This window comes from Rhinoraja longicauda, chromosome 3, assembly GCF_053455715.1.
Source record: "Rhinoraja longicauda isolate Sanriku21f chromosome 3, sRhiLon1.1, whole genome shotgun sequence".
Lineage (NCBI taxonomy): Eukaryota > Metazoa > Chordata > Chondrichthyes > Rajiformes > Arhynchobatidae > Rhinoraja > Rhinoraja longicauda.
In genome coordinates this window covers 62109406-62124624 of record NC_135955.1, presented here as the reverse complement: position 1 = coordinate 62124624, position 15219 = coordinate 62109406, and the positions used below count along the sequence as shown (strand labels likewise).

Genomic DNA, 15219 nt, shown 5'->3' with positions numbered 1-15219 from the left:
CAGACTGATTAGAGATAGTCAGCATAGCTTGGTGCGTGGAGAAATCATGTCTCACAAATCAGATATAGTTTTTTGAAGTGGTCCCCAAGATGATTGGCGAGGGCAGGGTGGTGGATGTTTTCTATATGGACTTCAGCAAGGCCTTTGACAAACTCCAGCATGGCAGGCTGGCCTGGAAGTTTAGAACACGTGGAATCCAAAGCCAATTGGATACAAACGTTTTCCTGATTGGGAATCTGTGACCACAGGACTCAGCACTGGGTCCCCTTTCGTTTCTTAACTAGATTACCGATTTAGATAATAATGTAATAGGAGTAGTTAAAGCTTTCCATAATCTCATTGTAGAGCATTTTGTGTAATTCAAATGTTTGCATTGCTGGAAATTCCCACAATTGCACATAGCTAGAAATTTCATTGCTGTATTCAACATTTTCTACAGGTTAAACAGAGAATAAAAACATTACGAAATTGAGCTCAGTCCACTTTTCCATGTGACCTTCACAACCAATCTACTGGCAACTTTGGAATGAGACCACAAGAACTTTTCAAAGAATGAGATGTTGCATATTCCAATGTAGCGACCGTCATAAGATCCAGTAGTAGAGAAGCAGAAAATTCTTGACTGCCTGATCTTTTCACATATTATTAATTTCGTTTTCACAGCCAACTGAAGGCTTGAGGCCCCCGACCACGGGAGAACAAAGAAGGGAAGAGATTGACCATTTTTTTCGCCTTGCATCACAGTGAGGAATGTGGAGGAGTCACTGTGGTGGATGTTTATGTTAAAATGTATTTTATGTGTCTTGTTGCTTTTTATTGGTATGACTGTATGGCAAATCAAATTCCTCATATGTTGCAAAGCATACTTGGCTAATAAAGTATGATTATGATGATTATGATTCTTGAAAGATCACTACTAATGTCTCCACAATCTCTAAAGCCACCTCTTTCACAACACTGGGGTGCAGTACATCTGGTTCAGATGACGTATCCACATTATATCTTTGTAAATTTTACGTTCTTCTTGTAAATTCTAACTACGGTACAAATTAATTGGCATTGCAGCTTTCTACATCAAATTCTATTGAGTTTGAATTCTTAGAAATTTGATGCATTTCACATCCAATCTCGTGCATTAATTAAATGACATGTCAACACAAGGAATTACAGGTGCTGAAATCTTGAGCAAAATACAAAGTGTTAGAGTAACTTAGCGTGTTAGGCAACATCTGTAGAAGGAATCGACAGATGATGTTTATGGTTGGGACCCTTATTCAGACTAATTGCAATAGGAGAAGAGAAAGCTGGAAAAGAGTAGTGGGCACAGGACAAAGTCGAGCAAGTGATAGGTGGATACACCTGAGAGTGGTTGGACTGGCAACAGGGAACATGTTCTGTTTTTGGCTGTGCTGAGTTCCAATCCCAGTGTTTTTATTTGTGCAATGACTTTTTCAGTATTCTTGGATTCCTACAATTTACCAAGGATTCATGGATTATCGTTTTCATTATTTTAAGCTTCACAATATGGTGGATAAAATCACATGCATTAATATTATCTTGAAATAAGGTTATGGACATAGTCATAGAGTGATACAGTGTGGAAACAAGTCCCTGCGGCCCAACTTGCCCACACTGGCGAACATGTCCCAGCTACGCTAATCCCACCTGCCCAAGTTTGGTCCATATCCCTCCAAAAATTTCCTATCCATGAACCTGTCTAACTTTTTCTTAAATGTTTGGATAGTTCCTGCCTCAACTACCTCCTCTGGCAGCTTGTTCCATACACCCACCACCCTTTATGTGAAAAATGACCCCTCGGATTCCTATTAAATATTTCCCCCTTCACCTTGAAACTATGTCCTCTGGTCCTCAATTCCCCTACTCTGGGCAAGAGACCCAATCTATTCCTCATGATTTTGTACAACTCTATAAGATCAACTCTCATCCTCCTGCACTTCAAGGAATAGACACCCAACCTACTCAACCTCTCACTATAGCTCACACCCTCTAGTCCTGGCAACATCCTCATATATCTTTTCTGAAACCTTTCAAGCTTGACAATATCTTTCCTATAACATGGTGCCCAGAATTGGTTGAGTAATCTGACAGATTCCTGTAACTCCTATTATTTATGGTTATTTATGCATTAGTTATGATTAACCAGTTAAGCTTATAACCTTAAATGCTTAAAGTTCTTGTTCTGCAATTGAGGTGTTTGTGACTTTTGCTTGCAAATTGCTCTGTGCATGTAGAGTGACTGTGGTGGTAGTTGTAGTTTGTTCTTTAGTGTCAGCTTCATGAACTACTTTGAACCATGTACAAGCTACCTTCGTCTGATAGCAAAAAAAACTTTTGCATACACTGTACAAAGTATCTGTTGCTGTAATAACATAACTAATATAGATTACAGGACAAATGCATACCATTTTGTTGCTGGCTACTTACTGTTGACAACTGTTGACAACTATTTTGATTGTAAATTTCTGTGCAATACATCAGTCCAATCTATTGCTCTGCTGCTGATGACATTGTGTCACCCTAGTCTTGTATTTCCTACCTCTACTGCTGGCATTGCTGAGAAATTTCTATGATCATATGGGACTAGGGTAGAAGGAGCATCTTGGTTGGCATGGGCAAGTGGGGCTAAAGGGCCTGTTTCCATGCTGTATGATTGAATGACTGTGATTATGTGACTGTGACTGTGACAGGCGGCACGGTAGCGCAGCGGTAGAGTTGCTGCTTTACAACGAATGCAGCGCCGGAGACTCAGGTTCGATCCTGACTACGGGTGCTGTACTGTAAGGAGTTTGTACATTCTCCCCGTGACCTGCGTGGGTTTTCTCCGAGATCTTCGGTTTCCTCCCACACTCCAAAGACGTACGGGTATGTAGGTTAATTTGACTGGGTAAATGTAAAAAATTGTCCCTAGTGTGTGTAGGATAGTGTTAATGTGCGGGGATCGCTGGGCGGCGCGGACTTGGTGGGCCGAAAAGGCCTGTTTCCGCGCTGTATATATATGATATGATTAGGCAGATTCGGTGTGTTTTTTTGAAGAGGCAATTGACACATTTTATCCTTTGTGATTTAACCAATGGGTCAACGGAGAAAACAGTAAATGTCGTGTCTTCAGCTGTTTTATCAACTTTCTTTCCACTGTTTGGTCAGACAGGGATATTCATGGTTAATTGCATGAGCTATTCATCAGCAGCTGAAGCCCGTGCCGATGTGTCACACGACTGAGACAATATTCAGACATGGGCTGATAAGAGCCAAATAACATTCCTGTTACAGAACTCCCAGATAGTGGCCATCTCCAATTAGAAAGCATCTAATTAACTGAAGAAAGGTCTCGACCCGAAACGTCACCCATTCCTCCTCCCCAGAGATGCTGCCTGACCCACTGTTATTCCGGCATTTTGTGCCTACCGTCTAATTAACTACCCTTGATATAGACAATAGAAAATAGGTGCAGGAGAAGGCCATTCGGCCCTTCGAGCCAGCACCGCCATTCAATGTGATCATGGCTGATCATTCTCAATCAGTACCCCGTTCCTGCCTTCTCCCCATACCCCCTGACTCCGCTATCCTTAAGAGCTCTATCTAGCTCTCTCTTGAATGTATTCAGAGAATTGGCCTCCACTGCCCTCTGAGGCAGAGAATTCCACAGATTCACAACTCTCTGACTAAAAAAGTTTTTCCTCATCTCTGTTCTAAATGGCCTACCCCTTATTCTTAAACTGTGGCCCCTTGTTCTGGACTCCCCCAACATTGGGAACATGTTTCCTGCCTCTAACGTGTCCAACCCCTTAATAATTTTATACGTTTCGATAAGATCCCCTCTCATCCTTCTAAATTCCAGTGTATACAAACCTAGTCGCTCCAGATATGCAACAACATTACACTTGCTGTGTTGCCTCACCGATATTACTCATGCTGTATCACCCACCATCAATATCCTTGGAGTCACCATTGGCAAGAAACTCAAGTAGACCCAGCCAAATAAATACAGCAGCTACAGCACCAAGTCTAAAGATTGTGTAGGAAAGATGCTGCCTGTCCCGCTGAGTTACTCCAGGATTTTGTGTCTACCTTCGAAGTCTAAAGATTGGTTACCTCTGTGATGACTGACTCATCTCCTGACACCCAAAAGCCAAAAATAAGGCACAAACAAGGTACAAACACGATGGAATGCCCTACACTTGTCCAGGTATGTCAATTCAAACAACACAAAAGAAGCTATGCACCCCATCCTCCAGCCTGGAAATGTATCCCCTCCACCATTAAAGGTAGCATTGGTGCTCTCTTTACTGTTTACAAAATGCTCTGATTTTACTTGTTGAGACTACTCTGACAGCATCTCCCAAGCTTCCAACCTCTACCACCTCAAATGACAAGTATAGCAGTAGCATGGGAAGACCACCAGATGATGAATATACCCATAGCAAATGTACATATGTTGCCCTGTGAATCACATGCTATTCTGATTGAAAGTACATTTAAAGCTTACATTTTGGAATTGCCTCCCCAAACACATTGTTAGGGTATCTTCTCCAAAAAGACTGCAATGGTCTAAGAAGGGCAATCGGAGAAAGTCAATAAAACAGAATAATGAGATGTTCTTGAACTTCATAGTTCTTGAAGCACACAAAATTAACGTGTGCAACATTTATAAATAAAAAAGGAGTATGTTAACATTTTATGAAAAATACAGGGTTGCCTCACTGCAGCCAATAAAACTTTGCAAAACAATACCTGGACTGTTGTACTCTGTATATCAGGTATTTGGCTGAGAAGAGACATCTTGTCGATTTGTATAGGAAGGAACTGCAGATGCTGGTTTACACTGAAGATAGACACAAAATGCTGGAATAATTCAGTGGGACAAGCAGCATCTCTGGAGAAAAGGAATTGGTAGCATTTTGGAAGGAATGGGGAAGCATCGCACATTCCTTCTCTCCAGAGATGCTGCCTGTCCCATTGAGTTACTCCAGCATTTTGTGTCTATCTTTACCTTGTTGATTTATTGGATTGAATTCTTGGATGCCATATGAGGGGAGATTAGGAGAATCAAGAGTCAAGAGTGTTTTATTGTCATATGTCTCAGATAGAACAATGAAATCCTTCCTTGCTGCAGCACAACAGAATATGTAAACATAGTACACTGTAAACATTATGATAAACAAGAGAGAAACAAATAAATCAATGTATATACATACTCACGTACACACACACATATGTATATATATATATACACACACACATACACATATACTCAAAAAACAAACAATAGTAGTGCAATAATAATAATAATAATAGTCTATTGTAGTTCAGAGCTTATTTGAGGTTATAGTGTTTAATAGCCTGATGACTGTAGGGAAGAAGCTGTTCCTGAACCTGGAAGTTACATTTTTCAGGCTCCACCACTTCTTCCCGATGGCAGTGGTGAAATGAGTGCGTGGCCAGGATGGTGTGGGTCTCTGATGATGCTGGCTGCCTTTTTGAGGCAGCGACTCTGATAAATCCCTTCGATGGTGGGGAGGTCAGAGCTGGTGATGGACTGGGCAGTGTTCACAAGTTTTTGCAGTCTTTTCCGCTCCTGGACATTTAAGTTGCCGAACCAAGCCATGATGCAACCAGTCAATATGCTCTCTATTGTACACCTGTCGAAGTTCAAGAGAATCTTCTTTGCAATACCGAATGAGAGGTGAACTAATTAAAATGTACATTAAATCAGAGGTATTGATGAGATACTGTAAAACTATATCCTAAGGCTCGAGATTTCAGATTAAGAGGTCAACCATTTAGATGGTGAGACATTTCTTTACTCAGTCATTGCATAACTTGGAAAATTTCCGAATGCCCAGTAGTGGATTACAATTAGGGTTAAGATCAGCATATTATTGGACTTTGAGAGGCAAGAGGCTTGAAGGTCAGGTGAGAATATAGACTTGAAGCAGAAGATCAGCCATGACTTTATTAGGCAATAGACAATAGACAAGAGGTGCAGGAGTAGGCCATTCTGCCCTTCGAGCCAGCACTGCCATTCACTGTGATCATGGCTGATCATCCACAATCAGTACCCAGTTCCTGCCTTCTCCCCATATCCCTTGACTCTGCTATCTTTAAGAGCTCCATCTAACTCTCTCCTGAAAGCATCCAGAGAATCGTCCTCCACTGCCTTCTGAGTCAGTAATTCCACAGATTCACAATTCTGGGTGAAAAAGTTTTTCCTTATCTCCCTTTACCTCCCCCCTCAACTCCATCCAAGGACGTAAACAGTCTTTCCAGGTGAGACAGGGGTTCACCTGTACCTCCTCCAACCTCATCTATTGCATCCGCTGCTCCAGATGTCAACTTATTTACATCGGCGAAACCAAATGCAGGCTCGGCGATTGCTTCGCTCAACACCTGCGCTCAGTCCGCATTAACCAATCGGATCTCCCGGTGGCTGAGCACTTCAACTCCCCCTCCCATTCCCAGTCTGAACTTTCTGTCATGGGCCTCCTCCAGTGCCACAGTGAGTCCCACCGGAAATTGGAGGACAGCACCTCATATTTCGCCTGGGCAGCTTGCAGCCCAGTGGTATGAACATTGACTTCTCTAACTTTAGATAGTTCCTCTGTCCCTCTCTTCCCCTCCCCCTTTATTCTAAGACTGTGGCCCCTGGTTCTGGACTCGCCCAACATTGGGAACATTTTTCCTGCATGTAGCTTGTCCAGTCCTTTTATCATTTTATATGTTTCTATAAGATCCCCTCTCATCCTTCTAAACTCCAGTGAATACAAGCCTAGTCTTTTCAATCTTTCCTCATATGACAGTCCCGCCATCCCAGGGATCAACCTCGTGAACCTACGCTGCACTGCCTCAATTACAAGGATGTCCTTCCTCAAATTAGGAGACCAAAACTGTACAGAATACTCCAGATGTGGTCTTACCAGGGCCCTATACAACTATGGCAGATGCAGTGTAATGTAGATAAATGTGAGATTATCCACTTTGGCGGCAAGAACAAGGAGGCAGATTATTATCTCAATGGTGTCATATTAGGAAAAAGGGAAGTGCAACAAGACCTGGGTGTCCTTGTACACCAGTCACTGAAAGTAAACATACATGTACAGCAGGCAGTGAAGAAAGCTAATGGCATGTGTTAGAAAAAAACTGCGGATACTGGTTTAAATCAAAAGTAGACACAAAATGCTAGAGTAACTCATCGGGCCAGGCAGCATATCGGGACAGAAGGAATGGATGATGTTTCAGGTTGAGACCCTTCTTCAAGGTAATGGCATGTTGGCCTTCATAATGAGAGGATTTGAGTACAGGAGTAAAGACGTCCTTCTGCAGTTGTACAGGGCCCTGGCGAGACCACATCTGGAGTATTGTGTGCAGTTTTGGTCTAATTTGAGGCAGTGCAGCGTAAGTTCACAAGGTTAATCCTCGGAATGGCGGGACTGTCATATGAGGAAAGATTGGAAAGACTGGGCTGGTATTCACTAGAAATTAGAAGGATGAGAGAGGATCTTATAGAAACGTGTAAAATTATCAAAGAACTGGATGCAGGAAAAATGTTCCCAATGTTGGGGGAGTCCAGAACCAGTGGCCACAGTCTAAGAATGAAGGGTAGACAATTTAAAACTGAGATAAGAAAAATCTTTTTCATCCAGAGAGTTGTGGATTTGTGGAATTCTCTGCCACAAAAGGCAGTAGAGGCCAATTAAATTGAAAAGAGAGTTGATAAAGCTCTTGGGGCTTGCAGGATCAAGGGATATGGGGAGATGGCAGGCACGGGTTACTGATTGTGGATCATTCAGCCATGATCACAATGAATGGCAGTGCTGGCTCGAAGGGTCAAGCACAAGACTGCATATCTAATTAGCGTCAGAGCATTAGAAAATGGTAAGAAGACAAAACTGAATGCTTTTTATGACAGCATTTTAAAGGAATCTCCTAACTTTAAAAGTATTGGCAACAAGATAGGTGAATTAGTAGCACAGATGGACGTTAAAAAAGCTATGATCCAATAGCTATCACAGAGATAGGTTTGCAAAATAACTAAGTTTGGGAATTAGGTTTAGGTTTACTATTGTCATGTGTACGAAGGTGCAGTGAAAAGCTTTGCTTTGCATGCTATCCAAACAAATCGGATATACCATCCGTGGATACAATTAGTTTAAACTCAAGTAAAATAGATAGAGCTAGGGACGATACAGAGTGCAGAATATAGTTCTCAGCATTGTAACACATTGCAGCACATTAGTTCCTTAAACAAACTCAATGTCCCCAGTTGGGTAGAGGTGAATCGAACAGTACCCTAGCAATGCAGGAACCATTCAGAAGCCTGATAACAGAGGGGAAGAAGCTGTTCCTGATTCTGGCGGTATGCAATTTTAATAATATATTCCTTTATTCATCCCACACCGGCGAAATTTACAGGTGGACATCTAGACAGAAGCTTCTGTATCTTCTGCCGGATGGGAGCACATAGAAGAAAACAAGATTATGTTGGCTGATTTTCCAAGGTAGAATGAAGTGCAGTTGGGACCAATGGTGGAAATTTGGGTCTGTGTGATGGATTGAGCTTGATCTACAATCCTTGATGTCTTGGGCAGATCTGTGGCCAAACCAAGCTGTGATGCAATGCGACAGTATGCTTTCTGTGGTGCATCTGTAGAAATTTGTAAGAGACACTTGAACATGCTAAATTTCAGTCTCTTGTGGAAATAGAGATGTTAGTGTGCTTTTTGGTTGTTGAATCGCATGGATATCCACGAAAGATCATTGGTAATATTAACACCAAGGAACTTGAATTTCTCAACCATTTCCATATCTGCATAATTGATGCTTATTGAGGCATGTACTCCACCATGCTTTCTGAAGTTAATAACTAGATCCCTCATCTTGCTGACATTGAGGGAAATGTTATTGTCTTGACAAAATATCATTAAGTTCTCTACCTCCTTCCTATACTTCAGCTCATCATTGTTTGTGATTTGGCATCGTCTGCATACTTGTAGATGGAATTAGAGCCTAATCTGGCCATTCGGTTGTGTGTGTAAAGGGAGTATAGTAGGGGACTGTGAATGCATCCTTGTGGGACACTGATGTTGAAAGTTATCTTGGAGGAGGTGTTGTCACCTATCCTCACTGATAAAGGTCAGTGGATCAGAAAGTTGAGGATCCAGTGGCAGAGAAGGGAGTTGACTCTTAGGAGCCAGAGTTTGGAGATTAGTTTAGATGAGATTGTCGCGTTAAAGGCAGAACTATAGTCAATAAATAGGCATCTAATGCAGGAATCTTTAGTGTCCAAGTGTTCCAGAGATGAGTTTAGAGTGAGTGAGATAGGAAGTCAATAACAATAACATCCTACCACAAGAAGAGAGCAGTGCTGAACTACTATCTACCTTTTTGATGTCCCTCGGACTATCCTTGACTTGACTTTACTGGCTTTATCTTGCACTAAATGTTATTCCCTTATCATGTATCTATGCACTGTAAATGGATTGAGTGTAATCATGTATTGTCTTTCTGCAGACTGGTTAGGACGCAACTAAAAGCTTTTCACTGTACCCCGGTACACGTGACAATAAACTAAACTGAACTGACCTGAACTGAACAAATAGGAAGGCAAGTAGCATATGGACTGTTCTTGCAAGACAACTTGCACAAGAGTAATGACAACTTTCTGCATTTGTTTAGGTGCTGGTGAGCACTATCAAATATTGTGTACTGGTCTAATCTCACTATCAAGGGGATGCTATACTTACGATAGAGGGAAAATAGTTCCTGAAAAGGTAGATATGCCATCTGCCCATTCCCTGCACAGATGCTGCTGACTTGAGTTCCTCCAACATTTTACTTTGTGGCGCAGTGAAGTTTCACTTGATTGATGCCAAATTTACAGTGTGAGGAGTGGTGAGGTAGATTGGGCCAATGCTTTTAAGGTTATAAGATTCCTTTAAAATGTATAAAATTCTTTAAGTGGCTTGATAGGATAGAACAGGGATCAGGTTCCTTTTGACTGAGCTGTCCAGAATCAAGATTCACAATATCAAAACAAAAAGGTCAGCCAAACAGGAGAAAGATGAGAGGAAATTTCCTCAGCCAGCAGGTAATGAATCTGTGAAGTTCCCTCCTAAGAGGGCAAAAGAAGCTCAATTCTGAGACGGAAATATTCAGATGTTAAGGGAAGCAGGGTTAGTGCAGAGAAATGGCTCTGGGTAAAATTCCAGCCATAATCTTATCAAACAGCAGCGCAGGAACAAAGGGTCCCGTCTATTGCTGCTATTGTTTCTTGTGTGATGGGATGGTTGCAGTCATTATACACCAGTTGATATTTCTCGTCATTGAAGTCAATGGAGGATAACGTTATTGAGGGATCTGATGTAATATCAGCACTCCATTCTGTCCTGTTGGTAAACGGCAAGCCGGGTTAGGCCAACGTGGACATTTGATCTGGTACATAACACCCATATCACTTTTGTTCGCCTTTTAATATCAGGCAATCTAACCAGAAAAGTCTGTAGAATAAAGCTGCATCAATTAGCCTATAGAGGACGAAATTTACTTCGTGGACATCAGTGAAAATAGGGAATAGTAATCCCATTAAATATCAGATTTGATAATCAACACACAATGACAAAATACATATTATTTCAATCTCGTTAAAATATGAAAAAATTCTTATCATATCCCAATTTTATATTCGGTAGCTATTTGGCCTTGGTATGCAAACATTAATATATTGAGCAACATGGTTCTGCGTAAAAAGCAAGTGATCCGTCCTTTGCGCCGAATCTAACAGCGAAGGTTTCACTTGCAGATACCTCTACACTTTTAGATCTGATGACAAAACTTTGTCATAACTTTCCACCTTATTAGAAAATGAGAGGATTTACAAATGCACTCACTAGGGTAAAATTGATCATTTTAAAAATGGCCCCAAAACGCACAAAGTTGCGGAATCTTACAAGGTGTGGATAATCTAATGCGTCTGGGAGCACACACTCGCCGTTAAATTGGAGCAAGTATTGAACATGGTTCAAGTAGTTTAATTATAGCACATCACCTTTCCCAGTTAAAACATTATTACGCTTGCAAGACTGATTAAGCCTAATTTTAAAGCGGACAAGATTTTTTTCCAATGACCTCAGGCGATTCCAAAACTTGGTGGTTCAGATAGTAGAACGGAAAATAAACGCCCCAAATCATTCATTTTAGGCGTGATCTTTTATTTCAGTATCAGTGTAAGCCTTCGTTGTGTCCTTCTACAGGTCATATTTTATGTGGATTCTGTACATTTAGTAAAGTCGACTGAAAGGAATGGAAGCATGAAGGCATAATTTACTATCATTAGCCTATGGTGCTCCACTGAAGAAGTTGCTCCATTTCCACTTTATTGGAATCGAAAAAAAACCCCAAGAGTAATGAAGGAATATTTAAGAATTGAAATGTCTTTACAGTTTGTGTTCTGTCAACCGTAGTTCTATAAGAAAACTCTATTTATTATGTCCGTATTTCAAAATCGGTACATTGAATGATCGAGGTGTTGGATTATTGGGCATGGAGACTCGAATACAAAAACTAAATTTCATCCGAAATTGCAGCAACGATTATACAATAGATGACATCGTACGATAATAAAGATGACACAGTACAATAGTACGATAAAAAAGAGGGATATTTTCCCTCTGAATAGTTCAGTGGAATAGCAAACCATTTTTAGCGTGAACGCCCTGTATATACTGGATATGCTTATTAATTAAGTTCGTTCAGATCCTCACGCCGATTTAAATATCACAGGGAACAAATAATTTTAACAGAAATGGGTGCTTTAGTCTTTGTATTCAATAGTTTACCAACGAAGATAGACACAAAATGCTGGAGAAATCTGTGGGTCAAGCAGCATCTCTGGAGGAAAGGAATAGGTGGCGCTTCGGGTCGAAACCCTTCTTCAGATTCATGTCCTCAGGTTAGCGATGAGTATCGTGTGTGTAGCTTAAAAACCATACAGCGGTGCTACACATCACACCATGGTTTCCGTGCATTTTACTTTGGGCTGTGGTAAATAGGAGTGTGAGAGTAGAATACTCTCTTTGATAGTAGAGGACTCTCCCGTCATCAGACAAGCTTACTATGATAGTCGTCTAACCTTCAGGTCCTGAAGCATTGACTCTTTTATTCACAGATGCTGGACCTTACGCGTTTTCAACGTTGGTTCCCCACTATTGTAATAATTTGTTTTGTAACCTCGCCAACTCTTCTAAGTATGTACAAGTACACCGAAGACAACGTTACCAACAGAAGCTCAAACGCCCTTCCTATTGTTAACATGAAAATATTGTTTTTCTTAAAGATAATCTTTCCACCCACAATCCTAAACTAAGAAGAAGAAACAAGAAACTGTAGTTGCTGGTTTACAAAAAAAACCCCACAATCCCGACCCGAAACGTCACCTATCCATGTTCTCCTGGGATGCTGCCTGACCCGCTGAGTTACTCCAGCACATTGTGTCTTTTTTTAAAGTCCTAACTGACACCGTTTTCTTTCAGTGGTCTCGGGGCCTGGAATAATCAGCCTATCCTGTCAAACGCATAATATTAAGTCCCGGTCCACACCTAAAAACATAATGAAAATAGAGATCTTTGAAAAAAAGTCACGAAAAGGCAAACCATGGAATAGGAACACGATGGAATAGCGTAAAGCAAAGAGGACTGATCTATTGGATTACACTTTCGCAATCGCTGATATAAAGTTGCACGTTTCTGCATAACACAACAGGAGGATTGATTCTTATCTCTGGAGTAACTCAGCGGGACAGGCAGCATCTCTGGAGAGAAGGAATAGGAGACGTTTCTGGTCGAGACCCTTGTCTGATCCTTATTACCTTGCTATTTACAAATATCAAACAATATTAATGCGTATATCTAAGGAACACAATATGTGGTTTAGCTTAGTTTGTAAGGTAACTAGCACGGTAAATGAAAATATTCATACATTTACAACCTAGATATTAGATTGTAGGCCATTCACTTCTAAGACATGGGGTTTGGTGAAGAATTTGTAACGTACTCATATAACCTGTTGCATTCCCTTTGCCTCGCCTATTGAGATCAAACCGCTCTCATTTTTTTTCATACGTTTAATTTCGGCTCCAGCTTCACAAAATGATTCAGCCTAAATATTTGGACTCGATATCACTCCATTGCCCAGGCGTTCCTAGACAAGGGAGGGGTGGTTGTGCAAAATCACAATTAATAGATTATTTAAAAAAAAGTAAATTCCTGCAGAAATGTTCACTGTTTGCCTTTGTGAGTGTTTCTAACTGCAAATCATGAATATAAATGTTTCGGTCATGAGTCCACTTAGCTATTCTGTGTTCGATCCTATGCAGCTGTTAAGATATAAATTTGATTTAATAATTTAACTTTGCATTTTGGAAGCTTAAAACACAACGTAATCTGCAATTCGGTGAACAAATACCAAGGGTTGTGTTAGAGATCATTGTTTAATTTAGTAGCTCAGCATATATCAGCGTATACAAATCAGTAAACACTTCTTACATATCAAATTTAGAGAGAACCCAGTGGAATGTATATGCTAAGAACAATAACCAAAGAATAACGAAGTTGCTAAAAATAATCAGCAAGAAATCAAAAGGTCCTTACCACTGCAAACAAGCATTGCATTTCTAGATCTGTTGGTTTCAACCTCTGCGGCTGACTTTTGACGCTCTTTCTGCGTGAAGTTTTAAGCCAGCACATGTACACAGATCCTATATATAGACGTTTCCTTCCTTAAAACCCAATGCACATACGGCTCATGCAAAGGGTTGCTTGGAGCAAACAATTAATCTGCATTGAATTGGAACCAATTCTCGTGATTCACTTTAAGAAAAAACTTGCAGATAGCTATTGAAATCACCCGCAGCTATCGCACGTACCATTTATTCCTCTGACCATGTAATATACATTGTCATTTTGACATGCCTACCATTTCATTTCTGATAGCACCTCCACATCACTTCAATTCATTCATTTTTGCCCTGCGGTAATTGCAGGGACCAGAGTTTTGCGGTAAAATCAGCGTTTGACTCCACAATGAAGATGGTGAAAGTTGTAATTGTAAAGATGTTATTCTTTGATAAGGAGGCCCCACTGACACTCTGTCTCCCCAAACTCAATATTATTTAACTCTGTCTAGGACTTGCTCCTTTTAATTGATTAAAAAAAATCTTTTAACAGACCCTGCAAAATCTTTCATCAATTTGGCACCTCTCTATTCCTGTGTTTTATAACTGCCTTTTCGCAAAGAATATTGTGGTTAATTGAATTGGCATACACATATATAACAATTCTTTATATATATATGTGTAGTGTGTGAAAAATGTTTGAAGCAAGATCTAGATACTGGCATATGTGAAGGGGTCCAGTAAACAATAATAGAAAATTAAAACAAAAAATCCCAACTTTTTGAAGTGTTCCAACATATTTAAATGTGGCACTGTTTGTATCCTTTCAATATTTAAAAATGGTTTCATGATCAACTTGATCTCAAACACATCTTGATTGAAAGAAAAGCGCACAAAGTAAGGTGAACATGTCCCCACACTAAAAACAATGGGAGCAAGACATTAATCCACACATGTAGCAGAAGTTATTCAAAATGACAATGCAATGAAATAGTGTTATCGTACACCTCTTTAAAAATGACAGTATATCAGTTATGGGATCCATTGGAGATTCAGGGACATCCTTGTTACAAGGAAACAAGAAGGTTTTTACACAAGAGGGACAGTTCTTGTGTAATTTTTAAATTATTCTTCTCAACCAGATACTTTTAATTTAAAATAATCTCCAAAGACCCTTCATTTTTTACCATCTGCAGCTTAATATTCTTCATTCCAGTAAATTAATGAAACCTCATTAGGTTCAGATGTATTTTTTATTTCAGTTGGGTACTGTCACTTCTGGAGCATTGGAGGTTGAGGGGTGACTTGCTCGAAGTATATAAAATTATGAGAAGCATAGATAGGGCAGACAGTCAGAATATTTTTCCCAGCGTGGAAATGTTCAACATTAGAGAAAATAGATATAAGGATAATAGATATAAAGTTTAATGGAGATGTGTGGGGCAAGATTTTACACAGAGTGTGGTGGGGCCCGGAACGCATTGCCAGGGGTGGTGGTGGTGGAGGCAGATACAACAGTGGCATTTAAGGAGCTT

The 15219-nt window shown here is 40.3% G+C and overlaps 1 protein-coding gene across 1 annotated transcript in view; it reads right to left on the bottom strand.

The window, feature by feature from the left end:
• Positions 1-13806, bottom strand: part of LOC144592042 (aldehyde dehydrogenase 1A1-like) — a 66418-nt gene extending 52612 nt beyond the window's left edge. Inside the window, exon 1 of the mRNA XM_078396263.1 lies at positions 13662-13806. Coding sequence (XP_078252389.1) covers positions 13662-13677 — 16 coding nt within the window. The 5' untranslated portion in view covers positions 13678-13806. The remainder of the gene's footprint in view (positions 1-13661) is intronic.
• Positions 13807-15219: the final 1413 nt, after the last annotated feature.